We start from the raw sequence: 24810 nt of genomic DNA, 5'->3' as shown, positions 1-24810 counted from the left end.
CTGCCTAGGGATGGAGGTCGTCGTGGTGGCAGCGCGAAGTCCTGGCGGTGCTTCCCGTCGGCCGAGCGCAACCCTAGATCGGTAGGGACTGTGGGGAGGGGTTGTGGCGGTGAACCTTGGGATACGTGCCCCGGCCCCCTCCCTATTCTTTATATAGCGCTGGCGACAGGGCCCATGAGTCACAAACGGATTGGGCGCCCGATTAGGCGCGGAGAGGGAATCCGGCCGGATCTTTGGATCGGGCCTGATGATCAACTCCAACATTGTGTGGCTCTTAATAACTTGGTGCTGACCTGATACAATGGATATTTTGTGACTTGAAGCAAACCGTAAACGCACATGGCGTAAAAATCACATTAGCTAAAAAAGAAGTATTCAATATTCATCAGTTTATAAAGAGATTAGATTAGACACAGATCACGTCGACCACAGCAGAGCAGATGAGGCATCTGGGCCGTGGACCATCACCATCGGCCTGACACACTGTTAGAAATCTAGGCAATTTCATGTTTAAATTATTCCATAAAAATGATGCCAGCAAGAAAAACATGAACAAGATATCATATATGTGCTTATCAAAGAAATTAACCATCAAAGTCATCACGAATATGAAACTAGTGCTAACCAACAAGGCATGACATGTAGAATCTCTCAAATAAAACATGTCGATCACAGAATTTACGCTAATCACAAAGATTGCAACTTTAAGAATAAAATCGGCATACCCAGCGGCAGTGCCGGAAGCACCCGACATGGTGCTTTGTTGATGTAGTCATCCCGCTCGATGCCGTGCAGATGTGTTGCAGTGCCGATCGCCCGCTCGATGTCGTGCCGCCAGGAACAGGAACAAAAGCCGCCAACGTCGAGAATAGGAACGACGATGCCGCCAACGCCGAGAACAGGAACGGAAGCGAGTAGTCGTGCCGCCACCCGACACTCCCCAAAAACGTGATTGCCGTCCTCACCCGAGCAGGTGAACCCAGCAGGCGGAAACGTTCCGGAGGCCTACTCTTCCATGTCGTGTGCGCGCAGGAGACGGAACGGGAAAAACTCAGAAGCAACTCAAAAGAGAGGAGGAAGGTTCTGTGTTGTTGTCACGCACGCGTGATCGTCAGGGAAGAAAGGTTTTATTTAACTTTTCAAATGGTAACTGCTATGGCGTTTTTGGTAACTGATGAACGAAATCAATCGCATGCATCATGGAGACAAAAAACTGACGCCCATCAATCCTGGTCGAGACTAGTAATGGGCGACCAGTGATTTGACGCCAATTAATTTCTTCCGTTGTCAGACACTCGTTACTGTTTTCATATAGCAAAACCTTTCCCTTCATGCATGCACGGCACAGCAACGGTGGCCCTCTCAACTTCTCTAATACAGTAGATGTACACAACGTCCACCCAGTAAGTTGAATTGGCACGCATAGTTAAGATCCCGTAGGATTAAACTATTTCATAACCATAGCATTTATTATGAGCCTAGATTAATTAGATTTAATTAAATAAATTATGGGCCAAAACCATAAAATATCTAACAATCCCCACCAAATCTAGTGCTCATAAGAAATGTTCTCGAATTCCTCTCTGATGTTTGATATATCAGCGTTTCGATAGAGATTGTTAAGTTGAACATCCATCTAGAGCAAAAGTTACACCTATTCAAAATGAACAATGGACTAAGCCTTGAATTGACAGTTTTGTGTGAAGTAGGTTTCACCTAAACCCTTTGCTGATATTGGATTGTAAAGAGCATTCCCTCTGTTTGAAGCTTATAAGTCACACTTTCTGACCTTTTCATGAGTATCTAGAGATTACCCACATCTCATAGACTGTGACTAGCAATCGAACTCATATAGGTGTGTTCCTTTTAGGATGTTCTGTAGGACAACATCCCTGTTTTATCAAGCCACTCGGATCACATTAAGAATTTAATCAACCTCCCTAGCAGTATTGGAGAGACGGTGCATCTCAAATGAGCTAGACTTTATTCTAAGGAGTCTCTCCCTCAGCCATCCACTAGCTTGTTTCGCCATCCTAATTCACGGGATCTCCGATCACAAAGGACATGTTACCACTATGGAATGGCTTTAAGTGGGTCTCAAGCCCAACTCCCTCGATGCACCTTCTATCACATTGCGTGATAGACCCTTAGTAAACTGATCTGCCAAATTATTAGATGTATGGACATAGTCCAATGATATTACTCCAGAGTTTCTCAATTTTCTGACAGTCTTCAGGCGCCTTTTCACATGCCTTGTAGATTTCATATTATCCTTAGATCTGTTCACCTTTGTTATCACAGTTTGGTTGTCACAATTCATGGATATAGCTAGTATCGGTTTCTCAACAATCGGCAAATCCATAAGGAGCTCACGTAGCCACTCAGCTTCAGCGCCAGCAGTATCCAATGCTGTCAGTTCTGCTTCCATTGTAGACTTCGTTAAGATAGTCTGCTTGCAAGACTTCCAGAAAACAGCGCCACCTCCAAGCAGGAACGCATATCCGCTTGTGGCATACAGCTCATCAGCATCAGAAATCCAATTAGCATCACAATAACCTTCCAGTACCATTGGATACCCGGTAAAGTGAATGCCATAACTCATTGTGCATTTTAGATAGCGTATTACTCTCTCAAGAGCACCCCAGTGAATATCTCTCGGATTTGACACAAACCGGCTTAGCTTGCTCACAGCAAATGAGATATCAGGCCGGGTCGCACTAGCTAAATACATGAGAGAACCAACTATCTGTGAATATCTCAATTGGTCTCTTGCAATTTTTTTATTTTTTCTCAAAATCACGCTTGGGTCATAAGGAGTTAGAGCTGGTACACAGTCATCGTACCCAAAATGATTTAGTACATTTTCCACATAGTGGGACTGCACAAGAGTTACCCCACTATTTTCTTCTTCTCTTAAAAGTTTAATGTTTAGAATAACATCAGTATCACCCAAGTCTTTCATCTCAAAATTGTTAGACAGAAAATTCTTCACTTCTTTGATCACGTCGACATTATTCCCGAATATCAAAATGTCATCCACATATAAGCACAAAATGACACCATTTCCTCCACCGAACCGATAATATACACATTTATCAGCTTCATTCACCACAAAGCCACCTGACGTTAAAGTTTTATCAAATTTCTCATGCCACTGCTTTGGTGCTTGCTTTAGCCTGTACAAGGATTTTAGCAGCTTACATACCTTACCATCTTGACCTTTTGGCACAAATCCATCAGGCTGATCCATATAGATCTCTTTCTCAAGCTCTCCATTCAAGAAAGCTATCTTAACATCCATCTGATGAATGAGAAGACCGTGTGAAGCAGCCAAAGATATTAGCACACGTATGGTGGTCAGTTGGGCAACTGGTGAATAAGTGTCAAAATAGTCCTCTCTTTCCTTTTGTGTATAGTCTTTAGCAACTAGCCTTGCCTTGTACTTCTCAACAGTACCATCAGGCCTCATTTTCTTTTTGAACACCCACCACGGGTTTGCATCCATAAGGAGGATCAACCACTTCATAAGTCCTATTAGACATAATAGAATTAATCTCACTTTGCACTGCTTCCTTCTATAAGTCAGCATCAATGGATGAATATGCCTCAGCAATGGTTGTGGGAGTGTCTTCCGTGAGGTATATAATAAAGTCCTCACCAAAGTATTTTGCAACCCTTTGTCTCTTGCTCTTTCGAGTGACTGTATTATTATCCTTCTCAGGAGTTTCCACATGAGTTTCAAAATCATTATTATTTATCGGTTCATGGACATCCTCAGAAGAAATAGAATCATGACTAGAAATGCTAGGTGTATTTTTTATGAGAAATTCATCTTCAAAAAATATTGCGTCTCTCGATTCCATGATAGTACCCTCATTCATATCTAGTACTTTAGAATTTATTATCAAAAATCTATAACCCACCAAGAAAGACACAGTCAACGATTTTGGGTCCAAGCTTTCGCTTCTTGTTAATTGTCACATGCACCTTTGCCAAACAACCCCATGTTCGCAGATAGGAGAGATTTAATCTTTTTTTCTCCCATTCTTCCAATGGTGTAATTTCTTTGTTCTTTGTGGGCACCCTATTCAGGATATGACACGCTGTCAAAATTGCCTCACCCCACCACTCCTTAGGTAGTCCCGCAGTTTCTAACATGGCGTTAACCAAATCAGTTAGAGTACGGTTCTTCCTCTCAGCAATCCCATTGGATTGTGGTGAGTATGGCGGTGTCCTCTCATGAATAATTCCATGCTCCGTGCAAAACTCAGAAAACTTATTTGAGAAATATTCTCCACTGCGATCAGAATGCACACGTTTAATTTTCTTTTCAAGTTGGTTTTCTACCTCAGCCTTATAGATCTTAAAATAATGCAACGCTTCATCCTTTGTTTTAAAAAGATACACGTAGCAAAATCTAGTACAATCATCTATAAATGTCATGAAATATTTCTTGCCACCTTTGGTCAATATTCCATTCATCTCACAAATATCTGAATGAATTAATTCAAGTGGTGCCAACTCTCTCGCCGCAGCAGCCTTGTGAGGCTTGCGAGGTTGTTTTGCTTCAACACACACATGGCACTTTGAATTTTTGACCACATCAAATTTAGGAATTAAATTCAAACTAGCTAAGCGAGACATGCAACCAACATTAACATGACATAACCTCGAATGCCAAATATTAGTCTCAACATTATTAACCACATTGTTCACAGATTTAAAGCAAGTATCAACCAAAGACAAGCGGAACAAGCCTTCGCTCTCATAGCCTTTTCCAACAAAAGTTCCATACTTAGAAATTACATATTTATTGGATTCAAATACTAGCTTATAACCATCATGACAGAGCAAGGAGCCACTAATCAAGTTCTTCTTTATTGAGGGGACATGATACACGTTCTTGAGCTGCATGGTCTTTTCCGAAGTAAGTTTCAGATCGACCATACCAACACCATGAACAGCTGCACGCGCTCCATTCCCCATCAGCAAGGAGGCAGCCCGCCCGGCCTGGTAAAAAGAAAACAAGAAAAAAATCAGCACATACATGAATATTTGCACCGGTATCAACCCACCAATCAGGTGAATAACAAATTGAAAATGCATAAGGTAAAAATTTACCATGCCCAGAAGTAGCTGCTTCAATCTCAACGGTGTTAACTGATTTCTGTGCAGGAGGCTTCCACTTAGCCTCAAGACACTCTCTCGCAAAGTGGCCAGTCTTGCCACAGGTGAAACAGTTCATCTTTTCTTGGCCATCTTTTTTCCCTTCTTGAAAGAAGTGGAGGGCTTCTGCTTAAGCTCTTGCTGAAATTTCTTTTTATGTGGTTTGGGACGACTCTTTTGCACCACATGTGCGCTAGAACTCCCCTCAACGACTTTCTTGCCTTTAACATCTTTTGCTCTAGCCTTGTCCTCAACATCAAGAGTCCCAACAAGCTCAGCAGTGCTAAACTCTTGCCTCTTATGTTTGAGTAAAGTTGCAAAGTCAGTCCAAGATTGTGGCTGTTTTGCAATCATGCAACCCGCCACAAACTTATCAGGAAGCACACACCCAAACAGCTCAAGTTCCTTCACCAGTTCCTGTATCTCATGAGCCTGTTCGACCACCGGACGGTTCTCAACCATCCGGTAGTCACAAAATTGTTCCATGACGTACAGCTCAGAACCGGCATCAGAAACACCGTAACGGGCCTCAAGAGCATCCCAAATAGCCTTACCAGTCGAAAGCTGAATATATACATCAATGAGAGAGTCTCCAATGACACTCAGCAAGCCACCCCTACAATTGGTGTCATCATGATTGAACTGACGTTGCTCATCAACGGTTCGAACAGTGGTAGGCAACTCAGTCACCACATAAAAACAATGCATAGAGGTCAACCACAGAATAGTTTTCTGCCGCCATCTCTTGTAGTGAGTGCCCTCAAACGGCGGTGGTTTCAACATACTCGCAAAGCCAACAGATGAAAATTGCCTATATTCACGTTTTTTGATTGTTAGAAATCTAGGCAATTTTATGTTTAAATTATTCCATAAAAATGATGCCAGCAAGAAAAACATGAACAAGATATCATATATGTGCTTATCAAAGAAATTAACCATCAAAGTCATCACGAAAATGAAACTAGTGCTAACTAGCAAGGCATGACATGTAGAATCTCTAAAATAAAGCATGTCGATCATAGAGTTTACGCTAATCACAAAGATTGCAACTTTGAGAATAAAATCGGCATACCTAGCGGACGCTAATCACAAAGATTGCAACTTTGAGAATAAAATCGGCATACCCAACGGCAGTGCCGGAAGCACCCGACATGGTGCTTTGTTGATGTAGTCGTCACGCTCGATGCCGTGCAGATGTGTTGCAGTGCTGATCGCCCGCTCGATGTCGTGCCGCCAGGAATAGGAACAAAAGCCGCCAACGCCGAGAATATGAACGACGATGCTGCCAACGCCGGGAACAGGAACGGAAGCGAGTAGTTGTGCCGCCACCCGACACTCCCAAAAACGAGATTGCCGTCCTCACCCGAGCAGGTGAACCCAGCAGACGGAAACGTTCCGGAGGTCTACTCTTCCATGTCATGTGCGTAGGAGACGGAACGGGAAAAAAATCAGAAGTAACTCAAAAGAGAGGAGGAGGGTTCTGTGTGTTGTTGTCACGCACGCGTGATCGTCAGGGAAGAAAGGTTTTATTTAACTTTTCAAATGGTAACTGCTATGGCGTTTTTGGTAACTGATGAACGGAATCAATCTCATGCATCATGGAGACAAAAAAACTGACGCCCATCAATCCTGGTGGAGACTAGTAATGGGCGACCAGTGATTTGACGCCAATTAATTTCTTCCGTTGTCAGACACTCGTTACTGTTTCCATATAGCAAAACCTTTCCCCTCATGCATGCACGGCACAGCAACGGCGGCCCTCTCAACTTCTCTAATAGATGTACACAACGTCCACCCATTAAGTTGAATTGGCACGCATAGTTAAGATCCCGTAGGATTAAACTATTTCATAACTATAGCATTTGTTATGAGCCTAGATTAATTAGATTTAATTAAATAAATTATGGGCCAAAACCATAAAATATCTAACACACACACGGTATACACAAATAAACGACGAGCCCAAAATATTTATTTGGGGGTGAGATTGAGTGTAATTTAATTAATTTGGAACGGGAATGGCATTCTTGGCTTGTTGCTTAGTGATGCTTATTTTGGGAAGTAGCTTGACCACACAAGCGAAGTGCATGGCTTGCCATTAGGTCGACAGCCGTATCCCGTGAACAGCAGCTGAAAGCGAGCGGGCGCTGCTCGTGATTTATAGATTACGGTTGCCGGAACGAAAAAGAAATGCAGGGTGCGACGATTGCGGCCTGTATCTGACATCGATTCATTTTGGCGTATTCAAAAGTTTTTCAGCTGGGATGCAGCCAAAAACCTGTTCAATTTTGAGACTTTTTTTTTTGGTGAAATAAATTTGAGACTTGTTTTTTGAAGCCTCGTTCTCTGCCCCGGAGAGCAATTCCAAGTGGATATGCTGGTACAATCCGTAGATATTTTGTTTGTTGTTTTGGGCTTTGATTAGGACTATTGGTTGTCTATGAAGAGCATTTGACCTATCTCTGTCCAATATATTGTGTGACATCATGGTTTATGGCCCCCCTGCAAGAAGAAACACGAGTAGTAGAAATTTGTTTGTTCAACTTCTTTGTCTTACAAATATGCCAAAAAGCAGTTTGGAGATTGAACGGTGTAGTCAGAAAAAGAGAGTAATAATACTCCTAGATTGTAAGTTTCATAATCACTAGAGGACTTACGCAGAAGAATGAATCATGTCTTTGGTTTCATTAGAAGGATAGGACAGATGTGATGTTCTGACAGAAAAAGAAGCGATGGAAAATGATGTCAGCGTTTGGCGCCCCTGCCTATCATGTCTTTTCAACCATTAGCAGCATGCACAACAAACCCGCTGGAGATTAAAGAAGGGCGTGCTTTTCAGAAAAAAGATTAAAGAAGGGCGTAGCATAAACACTAGAGAAAACACTTGATTAGAAAGGCTAACGCTTGGGCCGAAAGGGACGATCGCCGTCGCCTCTGCAGGTAGGAGATAGAAAGCAACGCGCCAAGGGCCGTTTTGTTTCCGCGCAGACAAGCGCATTCAGAATTGAACGGCTGTGCTCTTCGACAGCAACCTCAGATCAGATGACATGTTTGCCTCTCGGCAGCAAGAAGAAAAGGAACAAATACGTGCTGACAAATTGGTGCCTGTTGATCGCTGCTGCGTACGTGGTCAATCAGACAAGGCGAGACTCCAGGATGCCAACAGTTTGTTGCAGAGACTCCTATGCTTTCCGTTCGTCTTTTCGATGGTTCGCAAGGGCAGCAATGCTGGTGCCATGCGACGGATTTAGACGGTCACATCGATGTATATATAGTAAACTCAAGAACAATGAACCTACGTAGCCAATCGCTAAACAACTATGCAAAACCTCGTGTAAGATAGTAGATACTACATGAGATTCCGGTACATTCTTTTGGCGGCGAGCAGCATGTGCATGATGCTGCGTTGTTGCCGGTAGATAGTTGCAAGGCGAACAGCTTGGCAAGGTAACAAAAGACAGAGGCCGGGCTTCGTAGCTAAGCTAACCGAAACGAAATTTTTTTTGAAGAAAAACCGAAACGAAATTTTACGACCATTCCTTGTTGCCAAGTGCTATTACAAAGCAGAGAGAGAGAGAGAGTGAAAGAGGCGTAATGCCCTCGTTTATATGGGCTCGTCCGTACCTGGGCTTTCAACTGTGTCCTTTTAAGGCCTCACTCGGAACAGCGGGCCTGTTCCGTTCTCCTTGTCGCGAATTGGGCCCACACGCTGACCACACGGTCACGGGGGGTCACGGTCTCACGGGCTGGCGCGCAGGGCTGGCAGACGCGCGGTGGGCTCTCGAGCTTTCCAAAAGCACAGTATTTGTACCGGCGTTTTGAGTTTCTAGACTCTTATGTAATTTCGTCCATGTAAAACACTTGCTTTACTTTTCCTACTGACAACGTAATGCTCCTGCAAATTCTTTTAAAAAATTCTATGTAATATCGTTCCGACTGTTTCTACGTTTAGAAAAAAATATAAAAGTTATTATTTATAATTGATTTTATAATATTTTTCACTATATTTAATTTTATTAGTTTAATAAATACGAAAAAAATTCCGACCTAACTGTTTCTTTTTCTATATTTATATTACCGATTCCGACTGCTTTCATCGAGCTTAGCAAATGCGGGTTCTTCGGGCGCGCCAACAAAAAAGTTGTGCGCACTTGTGCTCACTACTACAAAAAAAAACATTAACCGAGGCGGGCAAAAACGATTAACCGAAGCATTTTTGACAACCGCCTCGAACACAACGTCGCGATAAATGAACCATTTTTCGAGACGGTTGCTTGCCCACCTTGGTTAATCAAATAGAAAAAAACAAAAAAAAAGCCCGTGGACAGGCTTGGCGAGCCCATCCACGGGCCTGCCAATCCCATCCAGGGGGAGGCCTGCCGCCGCCGGGAGGGCCTCCTCCGCCCCTGCTCGGCCGGATCCGCCGCGCCGCCGCCGAGAAGGGCCCCCTCCGCGCCCTGCTCAGCCGGATCCACCGCGCCGCCACCGGGGAGGGCCTCCTCCGCGCCCTGCTCGGCCGGATCCACCGCGCCCTCTCCACGACGAGGGCCGAGGCCGCACCGGAGGAGGCCGCCGGCAGCGGATCCGGCCTTGCCATGCCGAGGACCGGGGCCCCGCCATGCCGTGCCCCCTCCTCGCCGTCCAGGCAGGGGCGCTGCGCCGGCGGGTCCACGCCATGCTGCGGGAGGGAGAGGGGAGAGGGAGAGTGAGGCGGTGGAATGAGGGGAGTACCGCAGACCTAGGGCTATGTTCGTTTTATACTCTTTTTCAGCTATTGGGCTCATTTGGGCCACGTTTGGGCTTGATCTATTAACCGAAGCGGACCATTGTAAGGTGACCATCTCTGAAAATAGAATTATTAACCGTGGCGGTTACATTAATGTTGACCGCCTCGGATAACCTATTTTGCGAGGTGGTTTTTTCTGACCGCCTCGGTTAATAAAAAATAACCGGCTTGGTTAATAGAAGGCATTAACCGAGGCGGTTTTTTAATGTGCCCGCCTCCGAGGCAATTTCAAAGCGCATCGATTAATGAAATTTTGTAGTAGTGGCTGTTACTTTTTCTCATATGTGCACAGTGCACCCACATCAAAGCCAAGCGAGAGGGCAACAAAAAGGAAAGGCACTTTCTTGTTTGTTTGAGTGCGCCACGTGTGACATGACCACGCATCCCTTCTATCCGTGTCTCGCACACGATAGCGCACCGGGCCGGCCTCTCCGATTTGAACGCCCCTACTCCTTATGTCTACGAACGAAATCGATCCCCACTAAACGATGTCCTCCTTTTCTTCATGACATTGAGCTTCTCCATCCGTCGATCCTCCTCAGCTTTCTGGCCCACCCGCCTCTGCTTTTCGCAGCTAGCGATATGAGACGGTGTTGCGCAGCGTGCCCGATCCTACTCACCCAACCCCATCCATGACCCCGCGCTGGGCTCCCTATCCATGTCGCACGTTTCCGGGACACCCTTTTGACCAGTCGACACACCTGATGCTGGATTTGGTGGACGGGCTGGCTCAGTGTCTCGGTTCGGTTCGGCTTAACCATACGTGCATGGGCTTGCCCGCGCTTGAGTACTGCGACGGTTGGTGGGCTTGGACACATTGTCAAACGCTCGTAACTACCGCTGCAAGACCTGCGCCGGCCCTCCTCGGCCAGATCACCAACCGCGAACGATCGCGGCCGTTGTACAACTATAAACAGAATTTAATTTGTGGCGTTAGTCGGCATGCGAGCAGAAAGGGATGGGGATTTTAGTTTTTGTCAATGCCCTCAACCTCACACCACATCTAACTTTGGCTGCTTCCACATCATCGGATCCAGGCCCTTTGTTGACGCGCGTGGACGGTATTCGTTCAAACTAGGATCCGTAGTTTCTGGTGGGATCATCTCTGAAACTTGTAATTGTTTTCTTTAGACCTGTACATGCATGATTTTGTTCCATTCCAAAAGAAGAAGAGGAAGACCTGCAGCACATGGTTTTTGATGGTGGTGGGTGTCAACTCGCGTCCCGTTCGCGCATTTGACAATGACTCTTCAGAGGAGAGAGGTATGTAGCTGACGAGCGGAACGGTTGTCATCATATCCGCACTTGTTGGCAGTTTGAGCACGACCTTAGCTTTGGATAGAGTATGCGCCTACCATGATAGAAATAGCAGCGTGATGTGCGTCACTCACCGTACTCCGTGGATCCATGAAAATCTAGCCTCCTCATCAGCCTGCAGGGGGGACTAGTACTGGGGATACTCGATGATCACAATGGGGCACTCGATGCTTCGACACCATCGTATCCTGCACGAATCGTGCCTCTCCACGGAAAACGGAAGCACAGTAGTGGAGCGTCTCTCATGATATCTCGGACCGTGTCTCAGTACTGTTGCGCGACTTAGTCGGCGGACGCAGACATCGCCGCCCGGAACGCGTGTCTCGCTGGAGGCGGAGGCGCGCAGCCACATCGATCGATCGACGATCGGGCCGGCCGGGCGCGCTTCGTTCGTCCACCCGGGCGTGCGATGATGCCGACACCATGAGGCTTCCGGTAGCCCGCGTGTCTGGCGGGTGCCTGCCATCTTGGCGCCGAGCCCCCGACAGAATTGACCCCCGCCCGATTACCGCGACAAGGTGATAGCGACGCCAGTGGCGTGTCGATTCACCGACGGAAATCATTCCGAAATCCTATGATGATCCCCGGTGAGTTTATTTTTTTATGGGATCGACACCCACTGCTGGTTGTTTCACCAATCAGTCGACAATATTTTTATCTCACACCAAACCAGCACCAGCTACCAGCCATTCAATAATAATTTTCTCTTATAACAAACCAGCACCTGTCACCAGTCGCAGCCGGCACAACAGAGTCACCGTGAGGCACTTTCGAACAGCGCCCGCTGGTTTACGACGCCGTCCGTTTGGGCACCAGAGAGAGTTACCGCGCGTCGGATCCCTCGCCTCCCTTCTCTCTCCTCCCTTCTCTCTGTCAGGCCTGCGGCGGGCCTCCTCCCCGGCAATCCGACACGGTACGGTGGCCGGCACTGCTGACGGCGGCCCTCTTGCTCTCCCTCTCCTCCGCGCCATGCCGTCACCACCGACCCTCCTCTGCCCCCTGCTCCCCTCGGATTGACGGTCCCTCCCCTTTCCCTCCTCTGCCGGCCGTGGCGCTCGCCCGCGCAGGGGCCACGGCGGTGGACCTCGCGGGCGGATCCGGGCATGCGGTCGAGGCTCGGCTCGGGGAGGCCCCAGTGGCGAGCAGGCGGCCTCCCTCCTCCCTCTGTCGCGCCAAGCTCGTCCTACCTCCCTCCTCACATGCTGCACCCCACTCCTCCCTCCACCGTGCCGAGCTCGTCCTACCTACCTCCTCGCGTGCGCTACTACCCACCCCACGCGCGGCCGCAGCCTGCTTCCCGGGTTCATGGCGGCGGCGGGCGGGGTGGGTGGGGTGGGGGCGTAGGGGGGTCCGGCCGCCGCCGCCGCGAGCAAGACAGGCCGACCGCAGGGAGTCGCCTGCGCTCGCTTGTTGGAATGCCGGCCTCCTCTGCGCTCAACTCCTCCGACGCTGTTCCTCCCTACCCTCCCTCGCTGGCGTCCGCGGCGGGGCAGCTACGGCTGGCCGACCACCCCCCCTCCCTCGCGCCTCGCCGGCGCCCCTGTTCCCGGCGGCGGCGGCTGCCTCCAGCTTGCGCGGCAGGACGGCTCCGAAGCAGCGCTGCCTCCAGATCACGCAACGGTGGACGGCTCCTGCGGCGGAGGGAGGGAGAAGGAGGGCAGCACGGCTGTAGAAGATGATGAGGAGGGCCCATCCTCTTCTGCGGCAGAGAGGGAAGGAGAGGCTCACAGCGGCGGAGGAGCAGGGGCCTCGTCTCTCCTGTTCCGAGCACGGGGCGCGAGGGTGGGGTAGTTGGGGCAGGTGGTGGCAGGAGGCGGGTTGCGGATGTCCACTCTCTCCCCTGGATTTGGAGTGCGGGAGGTAGTGTGTTATGGTACCGTTTCGCCGCGTTTAGTTCCCAAAATTTTTTGGGAAGGTTACTTAGCACTTTTTCAATCGAAGATTAGAAGGAATAAATGTGATTTAATTATAAACCTAATTACATGGATGGACGGGAAATCGTGAGACGAATCTATTAAGCCTAATTAATCCATCATTAGAGGTTGGTTACTGTAGCACAATATTATCTAATCATTGCATAATTAGGTTCATTAGATTCGTCTCACGATTTTGCCCGGGGGTTATGGAATGGATTTTGCGAATTATCCACATTTAATACTCCAAATTAGTGGTCAAACGTTATAAAATACTGTAGCGAGTGAAAAATTTTGGGAACTGAGCCCGTTTAGTTACCAAAATTTTTTGCCTCATCTTTAGACACATGTACGGAGCATTAAATATAGTTAAAAAATAAAACTAATTACACATTTTAGATGTACACGATGAGACGAATCTTTTGAGCCTAATTAGTGCAAGATTAGTCATAAGTGCTACAGTACCCATATGTACTAATGATGCGGTCAAAGGTCTCAAAAAAATTTGTCTCGCGGTTTCTAAACGAGTTCTGAAATTAATTTTTTAATTAGTGCCCGAAAATCGCTCCGTAAAAGGTCTGCAACGAATTTTTCTGCTATCCCATCCTGAGGGATAGCGACGGGATTGCGTAGCCGGGTGCAGACAGCCTGAGGTCGTTGGCTGTGGCAGCAACTTGGCGGTGGTGCAGCAGCAGCATCGTGCCTACCCCATCACCAATTCGTCAGCCTGCTGCTGGGCTTCCTGTGACTAACCCATATCTCCACTCCACATGGCTCGCCTTGCACAAGCACGGGCCAGACCTGCCGAGAAGTGCTAGTGTGCTGCCGACCCAAGCCTGCTGCATGCCAAGCATGTGGTTTGGTACGGGCCAACAGGGTGCTATTTTATGACGAGCTGTGCAGGAGGTCCCGTCTGTGTGAGTGTGTGTGACCGTCCCGTCCCCGAGTCAACTTTCCTGCACGGCTCACGGACCGCGCCGAGGGCGCGGCGTCGTCCGCCCTCCACACCATTCGGTTTCCACCAACCCCCGTGCTGCCGTGCATGACCTCGGCGGAAACCACCTATAAATCCCGAGCCCCCCAAGCCGCTGCGGGGAACCAACCAGCCAAACTAGTCACAGCGGCAGCCGGCAGCGCACAGGTGCGCTGCGGGCAGCAGTGAGCAGAGCCAGAGCGGGCGCCAGCCACCGGAGGCCGGAGCGCGGCGGCCACCATGTCGTCCGGCAAGGAGGCCATCAGCGAGGTGCAGTCGGCGCCGCCGACGCCCCCGCCCCCGCCGGTGTCCGCGCCGCCGTCGCGGGTGCACTCCCCCGCGGCGCCCGGCGGCCGGTCGTCGCCGCTGCGGGCCATGGCGTCGCCGCTCGCGAGCCCCGTCCGGAAGGCGGTGGCCACCGTGCGGGGCTGCCTGGAGGAGGTCGGCCACATCACGCGCCTCGCGGACCCGCGCGACGCCTGGCTGCCCATCACCGAGTCCCGGAGCGGCAACGCCTACTACGCCGCGTTCCACAACCTCAGCTCCGGCGTCGGGTTCCAGGCGCTCGTGCTCCCCGCCGCCTTCGCCCCCCTCGGATGGTGCGTGAGCGTGACCGCGTGGCCGTGCCGGCGACGCACATGATGCGTGCTTCTTCCTCGATCCTCGCGCGCCACGGCTCACGCAGGCAGCGATGCCTTGTTCGGTTTCTCGCAGGACGTGGGCGATCATCTGCCTGACGCTGGCGTTCGCGTGGCAGCTCTACACGCTGTGGCTGCTCGTCAGGCTTCACGAGCCCGTCGCGGGCGGCGTCCGCTACAGCCGGTACATGCACCTCGCCACGACGATTTTCGGTGCGTTTCCATCCTTGAACCGCGCGCCTTTCCTTCCGTTTTTATAAAAACACCAAATAATGGGCTGCTGTTTCCTGGCTTTCGCGCGGCGATCTTCCATTCTTTCTTCAGGCGAGCGATGGGCCAAGATCCTGGCGCTCCTCCCGGTGATGTACCTGTCGGCGGGGATCTGCACGGCGCTCATCATCGTCGGCGGCGGCAGCATGAAGATGCTGTTCGGCATCGCGTGCGGCGAGGCGTGCCTGGCGCGACCGCTCACCGTCGTGGAGTGGTACCTCGTCTTCGTCTGCGCGGCCGTGCTGCTGTCCCAGCTCCCCAACCTCAACTCCATCGCCGGCGTGTCGCTGGTGGGAGCCGCCGCCGCCGTCGCCTACTGCACCATGATCTGGGTCGCGTCCGTCGCCAAGGGGCGGGTGCCCGGCGTGTCCTACGACCCCGTCAAGGCCCCCAGCGACGTCGACGCCGCACTGGGGGTCGTGAATGGGCTCGGAATCATTGCCTTCGCTTTCAGGGGGCACAATGTCGTACTGGAGATTCAGGTAAGTCAAGAAAATATCTGCTGCACTCTCTTTTCATCCATTCACAGTACAAAGAAATCAGCAGCAGTCCACTGAAATGTTGGAAAAAGAAGGAAAGGTCACTGAGTAGTGTGTTCGCTTTGCAGGGCACCATGCCGTCGACTCTGAAACATCCTTCTCATGTGCCCATGTGGAAGGGCGTCAAGGTCGCCTACGCCATCGTTGCGCTCTGCTTCTACCCCCTGGCAATCGGTGGCTTCTGGGCTTATGGAAACCAGGTAGTCCTCTACTACTTGCTAGTTGCTACACATGACCTTTTTTGACTGATCTCCTGAGTGTTTTCAGTGGCTGATTCGTAACCACCGGTCGTTGCACGCGTGCAGATCCCTCCGAACGGCATCCTGAGCGCCTTGTACAAGTTCCACAGCAGCGACGTGTCCCGGCTGGTGCTGGGGATCACCACGCTGCTGGTGATCATCAACTGCCTGACCACGTTCCAGATCTACGCCATGCCCGTGTACGACAACATGGAGGCCGGGTACGTGCACAGGAAGAACCGGCCGTGCCCCCGGTGGCTGCGCGCGGGCTTCCGCGCCTTCTTCGGCGCCGTCAACTTCCTCATCGCCGTCGCGCTGCCGTTCCTGTCGGAGCTCGCCGGCCTCCTGGGCGGGATCGCGCTGCCGGTCACGCTCGCGTACCCGTGCTTCATGTGGGTGGCCATCAAGAGGCCGCGCAAGGGCACGGCGACGTGGAACGTCAACTGGGCTCTGGGGATCCTCGGGATGAGCATCAGCTTGGTGCTCATAGTCGGGAACCTCTGGGGTCTCGTGGAGAAAGGCCTGCGCGTCAAGTTCTTCAAGCCTGCGGATTCCCAGTGAACGCCTGCAAAAATTGCCAAAAACTCGATCGGGGTCTCGGTTCGTAATGAGGAATGTAATGTTCGATGCTGTGTAACTTGACAATTTTCAAGAAGCAAATTAAGTGTGAATCTTCAACGCGACAGAGGGGGCGGAACGGCGGGTTCTGAGAACACGCGCCGGATGTATCGCCGCTCCGCAGACCGCAGGCCGTTGGTCGAATCCTCCCACGCTGCGCTGAGACGGTTTGGATTACGGCGCAGCCCAGCAACGAACGCCAACTAAAACCATCCATAAGAAAACAGAAAAAATCTCTCTCACGCCGCATCTACGTAGCCCCCCCCCCCCCCCCCCCGCCCTGCTCCCATCCCTTGTAACCGAGCAATCCAATTCTCTCCAGTTCGTGTGCGCGGCCGCCTGCGTCCTCTGCCCGCCGCTCTCCACTCTCCTCCCCTGTTCGTGACCATGGCCGGGAGCAAAACGGAGGCCCTCTTCTTTCTTCTTGTCTGCTTGCTCGTCGTCTCCGCGGCGGCGGAAGGTCCCTACCGATCCTATGATTGGAAGGTGACCTACGGCGACATAAATCCGCTAGGCACGCCACAGCAGGTGCATACAAAATTTGGCTCTCTCGATTCAATCTGCTAACTTGTGAAACGTCTGAATATATTCTGCAGTTTTGTTTTCATCTGACTGTACGGTAAATTAGTCATTGTGTGTTTATGCATGCGGTTTTTGGTGCACAGGCGATTCTTATCAACGGGCAGTTTCCGGGGCCGAAGATTGAGTGCCAGACGGATGACAACTTGATCATCAACGTCCACAACAGCTTGCCGGAGCCCTTCTTGCTCTCATGGTACGGCCAGATCGATCTCCGTACCAATGAACTAATCTGTTCTTTTTCTAAATTTTGTCCGGTTTCTAAGATAAATGAGGATCATATTGTTAGACGACATGCTGCAACAAACAGCTGTTATATGGCTGCTTCGATTGGTAAAACACATTGCCATGTCTGATGTGGAAGAGGAAGCTTTTTTTTTTTTTCAACTATGCTTTATGTGTGATCGATATGCAAAAAATCTAGGCGTTTTCTTTTCACGGATATAAAACAGTGGGCAGGAATTGTGAGAGAATGTTGATGGCTATGGAATGATGTCCAGATTTAATTCAATATCCGGAGATAATGGTATCCAAACAGCCCAGCCGTCCGGATATAATAGCATTTATTTTGCACATGCTCGAGTTTACATGATGTAACAGAAAGCTCTTAATATTAAGAAGTTAGTTGGAGAAACATATTTGTTCTGTTTTATTATGCTCGCCTTAATTTATTTTTGTGTGTGTTCATATATGTAGATTATTCTGACCGTAACCATCCGTTGCGTGTTGTTTTTTTTTTAACAAAAAATGCAGGAATGGTTTGCAGCAACGCAAGAATTCGTGGCAAGATGGCGTGTCCGGCACCAACTGCCCGATCCCACCCGGTCAGAACTTCACCTACCATATGCAGGCCAAGGACCAGATCGGCAGCTTCTTCTACTTTCCGTCGCTAGCATTCCACAAGGCCGCCGGTGGCTTCGGCGCCATCCACATCGGCACCCGCCCGTTGATCCCTGTCCCGTTCCCCAAGCCGGCCGACGAGTACACGCTGCTCATCGGTGATTGGTACACCACGAACCACAAGGTAAGACATGACATCACATGACATTGCTTTGTTCTACTGGTTGTGCCTGATGCTGATTTGCTGTGAAAGAAAAATACTGCTGGCCATTTGGTGGCTGGTGCTGATTTGATGTAAGAGAAAAACACTTGGTTGCCAGCAGAACAGAGTGATGATGGTTTGTCTGGAATTACCATGGTGTTATTATCGCTAGTTATTACCGGGCGGACTGATTCTTCTTGTTTCTGTTAATTTATTAGGATCTGCAAGGTATGCTGGATAGTGGAAGGGAACTGCCTTTCCCTGACGGCATCCTCATCAACGGCAAGAGGAGCCCTAACGGTGCAGATTTCACCGTTGAGCAAGGTGATGACTCTGGCTGTCTTGCATGTGTCACATTTGTGGGCTCTGTTTGATCAAAGTCTAGCTGACAAACCAAAAGCATCCGAGAAAAAGAGTATGGCTCACCTGGATTATGTTTCCCTTCCGTACAGGAAGGACGTACAGGCTGCGCATTTCCAACGTCGGCCTGCAGAACACGCTCAACGTGATGATCCAAGACCACAGCATGACCCTGGTCGAGGTGGAGGGCACCCACACGGTGCAGAACTCCTACACCTCCCTCGACGTCCACGTCGGCCAGTCGCTCTCCGTGCTGTTCGCCGCCGACCGCCCCGCCAGGGACTACCACGTCGTCGTCTCTACCCGCTTCGCCAACGCCACACTCCGCTCCACCGCCGTCGTCCGCTACGCCGGCTCGAGCGGCCCCGCTTTCGGGTCGCTCCCCGCTGGGCCCGGCGACGTCGAGTCCTCTCTCGACCAGGCCCGCTCCATCAGGTTCGTCGCACGCTAACTCACCTTCTCGGTCGTCGATCCCGGTCTGAATTCTGAGCTAGCAAATTTGTTGCCGTGGACAGGACGAACCTGACGGCGAGCGGGCCGCGGCGGAACCCGCAGGGCTCGTACCACTACGGCTCCATCAACGTGACCCGCACCATCCGGCTGGCCAGCAGCTCGCCGGGCTTGTCGGCCGGCGGCGAGAGGAGGTACGCGGTGAACGGGGTCTCCTTCGTGGAGGCCGACACGCCGCTCAAGCTGGCGGACTACTACAACATCAGCGGCGTGTTCCGGCTCGGCAGCATCCCGGACGCGCCTCCGGCGGCGGCGGCCGGCGACGGCGCCGCGGAGGAGGAGCGGCGCGAGACGGCCGTCATGGACTCGGACCACCGCTCCTTCGTCGAGGTCGTGCTCGAGAACGGCGAGGACGGCGTCCAGAGCTGGCACCTCGACGGCCACAGCGTCTTCGTCGTCGGGTACGCGCGCACTGGATTCCACATTTGACATGACACCACCAACATCAGCTAGCTTGCTCCGATCATCTGCTTCTGACCTTGCATGCTCTGCCTGACGATTCTTGTAGAATGGACCTGGGGACGTGGAGCGAGGAGAGCAGGGATAGCTACAACCTCGTGGACGCCATCTCGCGGTGCACCGTGCAGGTATAGGACACCTTTTCTTTCTCTGATCTGCCAGGCATAGCCGCATAGGATTAAACTGCTGCTGCTCCGTGGCAACTCATTGCTCTGTGCAGGTGTACCCAAGAGGGTGGACGGCGGTTCTGATCGCGCTGGACAACGTGGGGATGTGGAACATGAGGTCGGAGGTGTGGGCGCGGCGGTACCTGGGCCAGCAGTTCTACCTCCGGGTGTACACGCCGACGCACTCGCTTCGCGACGAGCTCCCCATCCCGGACAACGCGCTCCTCTGCGGCCGCGCTGCCGCCGCCTCCCCGTCCCGCCGGCCGGCGCGGCTAAGCAGGTAGCTGGCGGTTAGCGACGGCGCGCCCCTACTAATCTATGGTTGTCTAGAGAGTCAAGGTGGAGCCCCACCGTCAGGGGACGGAAGATGTGCGTTCTCGTGAGATACTAGTGTGTGGAGACCCAACGGTCTTGCTGGATTTTACTATTAAACAGGTGCCGCTGATAAACATTTTATAGTCTAAGAGAATGCTACTCTATATATTATTCGATGCTATGATTAGGCGTCTCAGTGTCAAAAAAAATGATTAGGCGTCTCAATGGGGTGACACTCCTCTCTCATACTATGGAAGTCCCCAATGGCGGAGCTAGGGGTGTTTACTGGGGTCTGCGGACCCTGATAAAATCTACCCAATTCAATGCAAATCATTGCTATTTAGCAGCTTAGACCCCAGCTTTCTTATAAAAAGACCCGATGATTAGCTGGGCTGGCTTCGCCCCTGAAAGTCCCCGTCATCTCTTCTTATTATAATGACTTTGTATTCTGTAATGTTAGCAAATTTGCTAACGTGGCGTGACATTCCTATTGAGTTTGGTTTTAAAGACCAAAAGAGCTTTCCACTCTTTCCGATCCCAATCAGCAGGGTGCGTGGAGCCTGTGGTGACCTGCTGGACACGTGCTGAAGTGTACTGTCTCTTGACGCTGTCCGAGCTCCCCGTCGTCGTCTCCGCTTTATCTCAGTGGTTGTGATGGTGAGGGTACGTTCTAGGCGCGGCAATGGGCAATAGTGGTGTGCCTCGCTGCATCGCGCGAGCTGTTGAAGGCTAAGCAACGTGGTACATGGTTGGTGGAATTGCTTACGAAAGCCTTACCAGAAATCTAGCTGACCACGACAATAACGACGTTCTTGGCGTCGTTCACCTCCTTGGAGACGTTGTCATTGTGGTTCCACCCTTCCTACACTTGTTCAGAGTTCCTAATCATTGCAAACACTTGGCCGCTGTTTGGAAGCGACATCTGATGTGCAGTGAAAGTATTGCGCTCGGTGTGTAGGGAAAGCATATTACAGGCTTGCAGCTTCCGAACTGAAAGGTGTTTCTACTATGATGCCTGATGCTTGTATCAGTGGTTAATGGTTATACCGCATTGAGTCCTTGTGCTAGGACGTGTTGTTATTTGTGGTCATGACACAATTTGCCTTGTGCTGGGCGTGCTGTTGCTTGAGACCTAGCTTGCTTAGTTTAGCTAGGTAGCATGTCATGGTTTTAGCCCAATTTTTCCGAATTAACCGAGCCATGTAAAATTTTACCTCGTTTTTCCTAAAAGCGAGTCGCTGATATGTGGTCTGCGATACCGTTTCAATACAATTCTGGTGGGGATACTCTTCCCATGATCAATAAAAAAAAAGACTAAATCAAACTGCATTGCTCGAGATGAAGGGTCCCTTTCCATGATCAGAATACTTTCTCGAGACGATCTGGATACCCTTTCCTTTCTTTCTTTCTTTCTTTCTTTCTTTCTTTTTTTTTTTTTTTTTTTTTTTGATTTGAGGGCACCCTTTCCTCCTTGAGCTTGCCAAGACTCAAGCGCCGCCGATTGTTTATGCCTAAGCTATCGCCCAACATTCCGGAAAGCAGTCACATCCCCACTATGTGCCTCCAACCGAAAAGGGATTCCAGCGAATGTCTTCTCAACAAGTCGTCAGAGCCACTCTCAGCGCTGATGCATTCGATGCTTCACACCGGCCGCCAGCCTGCGGCGACGTGAGCTTGTGCCCCGTTCTCCAATCTCCATTCTCCACCACACGAGGCACCACACCAGCTTGCAACGGCAGACTGACTGAAAACCCAATCCTGAATTTTTCAGACTCACATCCAATGCTGCCCGTGTCACTCCCCCCCAACGGCAAGCTACACGCCCTCGCAGAGCTGTGATTTGATTGCCGGTGGTGTGGACGACGAACACGATGCCGAGGTTAGCCGTTTGTGCATTAGAGAACAAGCAGCATATCCTTTGGATTATTTACTGGGGGCGAGGGATTCAAAGATAAGGACTTGCTGTATACCATTAGGAAATCATGTCCTTTTCTTCCAGGTGCATGGCTATATAAACAGGACGCGCGCGGCTTGTGATAAATCACCGGTGGAGTGGCGGCAGCGCGGCGAGGTAGCCGGGGGGAGCTTCGATCGAGGAGGCGCGCGCGCGAATGGCGAGCCGCGGCGGGGCGTTCGCGGCCGGCGCGCTGTTCCTGCTGCTCGCGCTCGCCGCGCAGGGCGCCGCCGCGACGAAGAAGCCCCTCGTGCCGGCGATGTTCGTGTTCGGGGACTCCCTGGTGGACGTCGGCAACAACAACCATCTGGCCAGGTGCAACGCCAGCTGCCGGGCCGACTACCCGCGCTACGGCGTCGACCACCCCTGCCACTCGCCCACCGGCCGCTTCAGCAATGGCTACAACTTGGCAGACCAGCTAGGTATACATGTGGTATAGTGGACGCACAAACAATTTAGTAACCGGGGAAATTAATTAATGTGACTGACCAAATTGGCATTGGGTTGCTGGTCGGCGAACAGCCCAGCTGCTCGGCTTCCCCGAGAGCCCGCCGCCTCTCCTCTCCCTGCCCAGGGAGCGCCTCGTTCCGCAGATGTGCTCGGGCGGCATCAACTTCGCGTCGGGAGGGGCGGGGCTCCTCGACAGAACCGGCCCCAGAGTGGTAGATAGACGCACACATTCTTCCATGCTTTTGCAGAAATGCTTGGGATGTTACCACTGACCTGCGGCCTTCGTTTCTGCACTCTGCAGTGTGGTGGGGAGGTGCTGTCCATGACGGCGCAGGTCGACAAGTTCACGAGGCTCGCTCGACTGTTGAGGCGTGAGAACCGGAAGGCGGCCGGGCGCCTCATCTCAAGATCGCTGTTCTTCATCAGCGTCGGCAGCAACGACCTGTTCGAGTACATCGATTTCCCCCCGGCCCCGAACCGTAACGACACCCAGTTCTTGCAGGACCTCGTCGCCGCCTACACGTGCTACGTCAAGGCAATAATATCTGAAAACTTGCTTGTTATCTCTCTCTCTCACTCGCTAATCACACATCCATCGCTCCAATTAGAGGTGAAAATTAATGCTGGTGCCCCGCGCGCAGGACCTGTACGCCGCCGGGGCGAGGAAGTTCAGCGTGGTGAGCCCGTCGCTGGTGGGGTGCGCCCCGTCGCAGAGGGCGCTGGCGCACGACCCCAGCAGGGGTCCCATCGGCGTCGACAAGTTCGGCTGCCTCGGCGCGGCGAACAACCTCTCCCGGCAGCTGCAGCCCATGCTAGCCGCCATGCTGCAGGGCCTCAGCCTGGAGCGGCCCCGCATGAACTACTCCCTCGGCGACGCCGTCGGGATGGCCGAGTTCGTCTTCAAGAGCCCGAGCACGCCGGCCTACAGTAACCAACCGAAGCCATTCTCTGTTGTCTGGCCTCCCATGCATAAACCCTTATCGGATCTCAGAAGTTTCTGATGCTTTTTTTCCCCCCACTTTTCTGGGCAGACTTCACGGAGCTCGGGAGGGCGTGCTGCGGCGGAGGGGACTTCGGCGAGGGCGGGTGCGACGGCGCGGCGCCCCTGTGCGGGAACCGCAGCAGCTACGTGTTCTGGGACAGGTTCCACCCGACGGAGGCCGCGTCGGCGGTCACCGCGAACGAGCTCTTCGTCGACACGGGGTTCTTCGTGCGCCCGATCAACGTGCGGCAGCTGGTGGCGCCGCGACCATAAGTGCAGGATTGGTCGGGAATTTTGCCTGATGATGATCATGCTCTTGCTGTCACAATTTTACTGTGATGCTGAGTGTAATAAGTGGCCGTGTGGAGGACTCACTGTTGTGACAATTAGGAGATTGACAAGATATAGAGATTGTTCTTCCATGTCGGCGTGTTTCGTTACTGAAGATTTCTATACGCATTGATTTATGTTGCTTCATAATTCTATACACTTATTGATTTGTGTTGCTTGTCAATTTGTCATGTTTACACCGTTTATATGGACGATGGTGGCTGCATGTTTACACTGTATTGCTCAAATTTAGTTTTTTTTTCTGAGATTACATAGGCCCTGTTTAGTTCCCAAAAAAATTTCAATAGTACCTGTCACATCAAATATTTGGACACATGCATGGAGCATTAAATACAGTTGAAAAAATAACTAATTACACAGTCTAATTGATTAGCACGAGATGAATCTTTTAAGCTTAATTAGTCCACGATTGGACATTATTTGTCAAGTAACAACGAAATATGCTACAGTACCAGAATCCAAACATTTTCGCGAACTAAACAGGGCCATAGTACAACTCAGACACTCGTAACGTACACACACTCACACCCGAACTACGTGCTCAAATTTAGTGTGGTAAACGTACAGGCCTCGGGCCACATCTTAGCCCAATTATTAGTACGACCCAGATAGCCCCAGGTTAACGGCCCATCTCAAACTCGGCCCGCCTCCCGTCCCAGGGCCTAGCGGCAGCCCATGAACTCTCTCGGAACTTCTCGACCCGCCAAGGCCGCCATACTCGGCTGTCGCCGGTTCGTCGCGCCCAACGGCCGCCGGATCTTCGCCCCGGAGCTCCGCGGCTCCGCCGCCCCGTCATACAGCCGCGCCAGAAAGCCGGCAGTTCCCACTGCGATTTGCGGCACCGGAAGGGGGGGTGCTTATCTAGGGTTTGATTCCAAGCCTTCCTTCACCCAGCTCCATGGCGGCCACCAACGCCGCAGCGGAGGCGAGGAGCGGCCTTGAACCGGCCGCAGGGTCCTCCTCCACGCCTGCACGCCATCTCCTCTCTCTCTCAGGGTACGGATGCTCTCTCTCACTTCCCCTGTTCCTCATGTCCTGTTGATTATTCGCTACTCGTTGATCTCTGCCTATTGGTTTAGCCTCTGCGCGAGCGTGTTGGAATGGTGACCGCTCTTTGTTGAGCAGAGGAACACTATGTTCGACAAACAAGGATGCCCCTTTCAAAATACAGCTTTTACATAG

General features: G+C 51.3%; 3 protein-coding genes across 3 annotated transcripts; all 3 read left to right on the top strand.

Moving 5' to 3' along the window:
- The first annotated feature begins 14291 nt into the window (after positions 1-14291).
- LOC120641432 (lysine histidine transporter-like 8) lies at positions 14292-16526 on the top strand. The gene is made up of 5 exons (XM_039917572.1): positions 14292-14754; positions 14870-15006; positions 15118-15545; positions 15671-15802; positions 15908-16526. Exons 1-5 carry the CDS (start codon positions 14396-14398, stop codon positions 16400-16402), a joined length of 1551 nt encoding a protein of 516 aa, XP_039773506.1. The 5' UTR covers positions 14292-14395; the 3' UTR covers positions 16403-16526.
- Positions 16527-17122: 596 nt separating this feature from the next.
- LOC120641438 (L-ascorbate oxidase homolog) lies at positions 17123-20078 on the top strand. The gene is made up of 7 exons (XM_039917576.1): positions 17123-17234; positions 17792-18062; positions 18299-18404; positions 18533-18875; positions 18956-19351; positions 19459-19537; positions 19630-20078. The coding sequence occupies exons 2-7, from the start codon at positions 17883-17885 to the stop codon at positions 19858-19860; spliced, it is 1335 nt and encodes a 444-aa protein (XP_039773510.1). The 5' UTR covers positions 17123-17234; positions 17792-17882; the 3' UTR covers positions 19861-20078.
- Positions 20079-22002: 1924 nt separating this feature from the next.
- Positions 22003-23550, top strand: LOC120641437 (GDSL esterase/lipase At5g55050-like). Its single transcript, XM_039917575.1, has 5 exons — positions 22003-22267; positions 22368-22507; positions 22597-22830; positions 22937-23222; positions 23327-23550. Exons 1-5 carry the CDS (start codon positions 22003-22005, stop codon positions 23548-23550), a joined length of 1149 nt encoding a protein of 382 aa, XP_039773509.1.
- Positions 23551-24810: the final 1260 nt, after the last annotated feature.

This window comes from Panicum virgatum, chromosome 7K (genome assembly GCF_016808335.1).
Source record: "Panicum virgatum strain AP13 chromosome 7K, P.virgatum_v5, whole genome shotgun sequence".
Lineage (NCBI taxonomy): Eukaryota > Viridiplantae > Streptophyta > Magnoliopsida > Poales > Poaceae > Panicum > Panicum virgatum.
This window is presented reverse-complemented; position numbering and strand designations above follow the sequence as displayed.

Excerpts from the sequence above, each read along its gene's own strand:
- LOC120641437 (XM_039917575.1), top strand. The coding sequence starts at position 22,003 with ATGGCGAGCCGCGGCGGGGCGTTCGCGGCCGGCGCGCTGTTCCTGCTG. Across the intron at positions 22,268-22,367 it reads CAACTTGGCAGACCAGCTAG|CCCAGCTGCTCGGCTTCCCC; the intron begins GTATACATGTGG and ends GTCGGCGAACAG. Across the intron at positions 22,831-22,936 it reads CCTACACGTGCTACGTCAAG|GACCTGTACGCCGCCGGGGC; the intron begins GCAATAATATCT and ends CCCCGCGCGCAG.
- LOC120641438 (XM_039917576.1), top strand. The coding sequence starts at position 17,883 with ATGCAGGCCAAGGACCAGATCGGCAGCTTCTTCTACTTTCCGTCGCTA. Across the intron at positions 18,063-18,298 it reads GGTACACCACGAACCACAAG|GATCTGCAAGGTATGCTGGA; the intron begins GTAAGACATGAC and ends TTAATTTATTAG. Across the intron at positions 19,538-19,629 it reads TCTCGCGGTGCACCGTGCAG|GTGTACCCAAGAGGGTGGAC; the intron begins GTATAGGACACC and ends TGCTCTGTGCAG.
- LOC120641432 (XM_039917572.1), top strand. The coding sequence starts at position 14,396 with ATGTCGTCCGGCAAGGAGGCCATCAGCGAGGTGCAGTCGGCGCCGCCG. Across the intron at positions 14,755-14,869 it reads GCCTTCGCCCCCCTCGGATG|GACGTGGGCGATCATCTGCC; the intron begins GTGCGTGAGCGT and ends GGTTTCTCGCAG. Across the intron at positions 15,546-15,670 it reads ATGTCGTACTGGAGATTCAG|GGCACCATGCCGTCGACTCT; the intron begins GTAAGTCAAGAA and ends TTCGCTTTGCAG.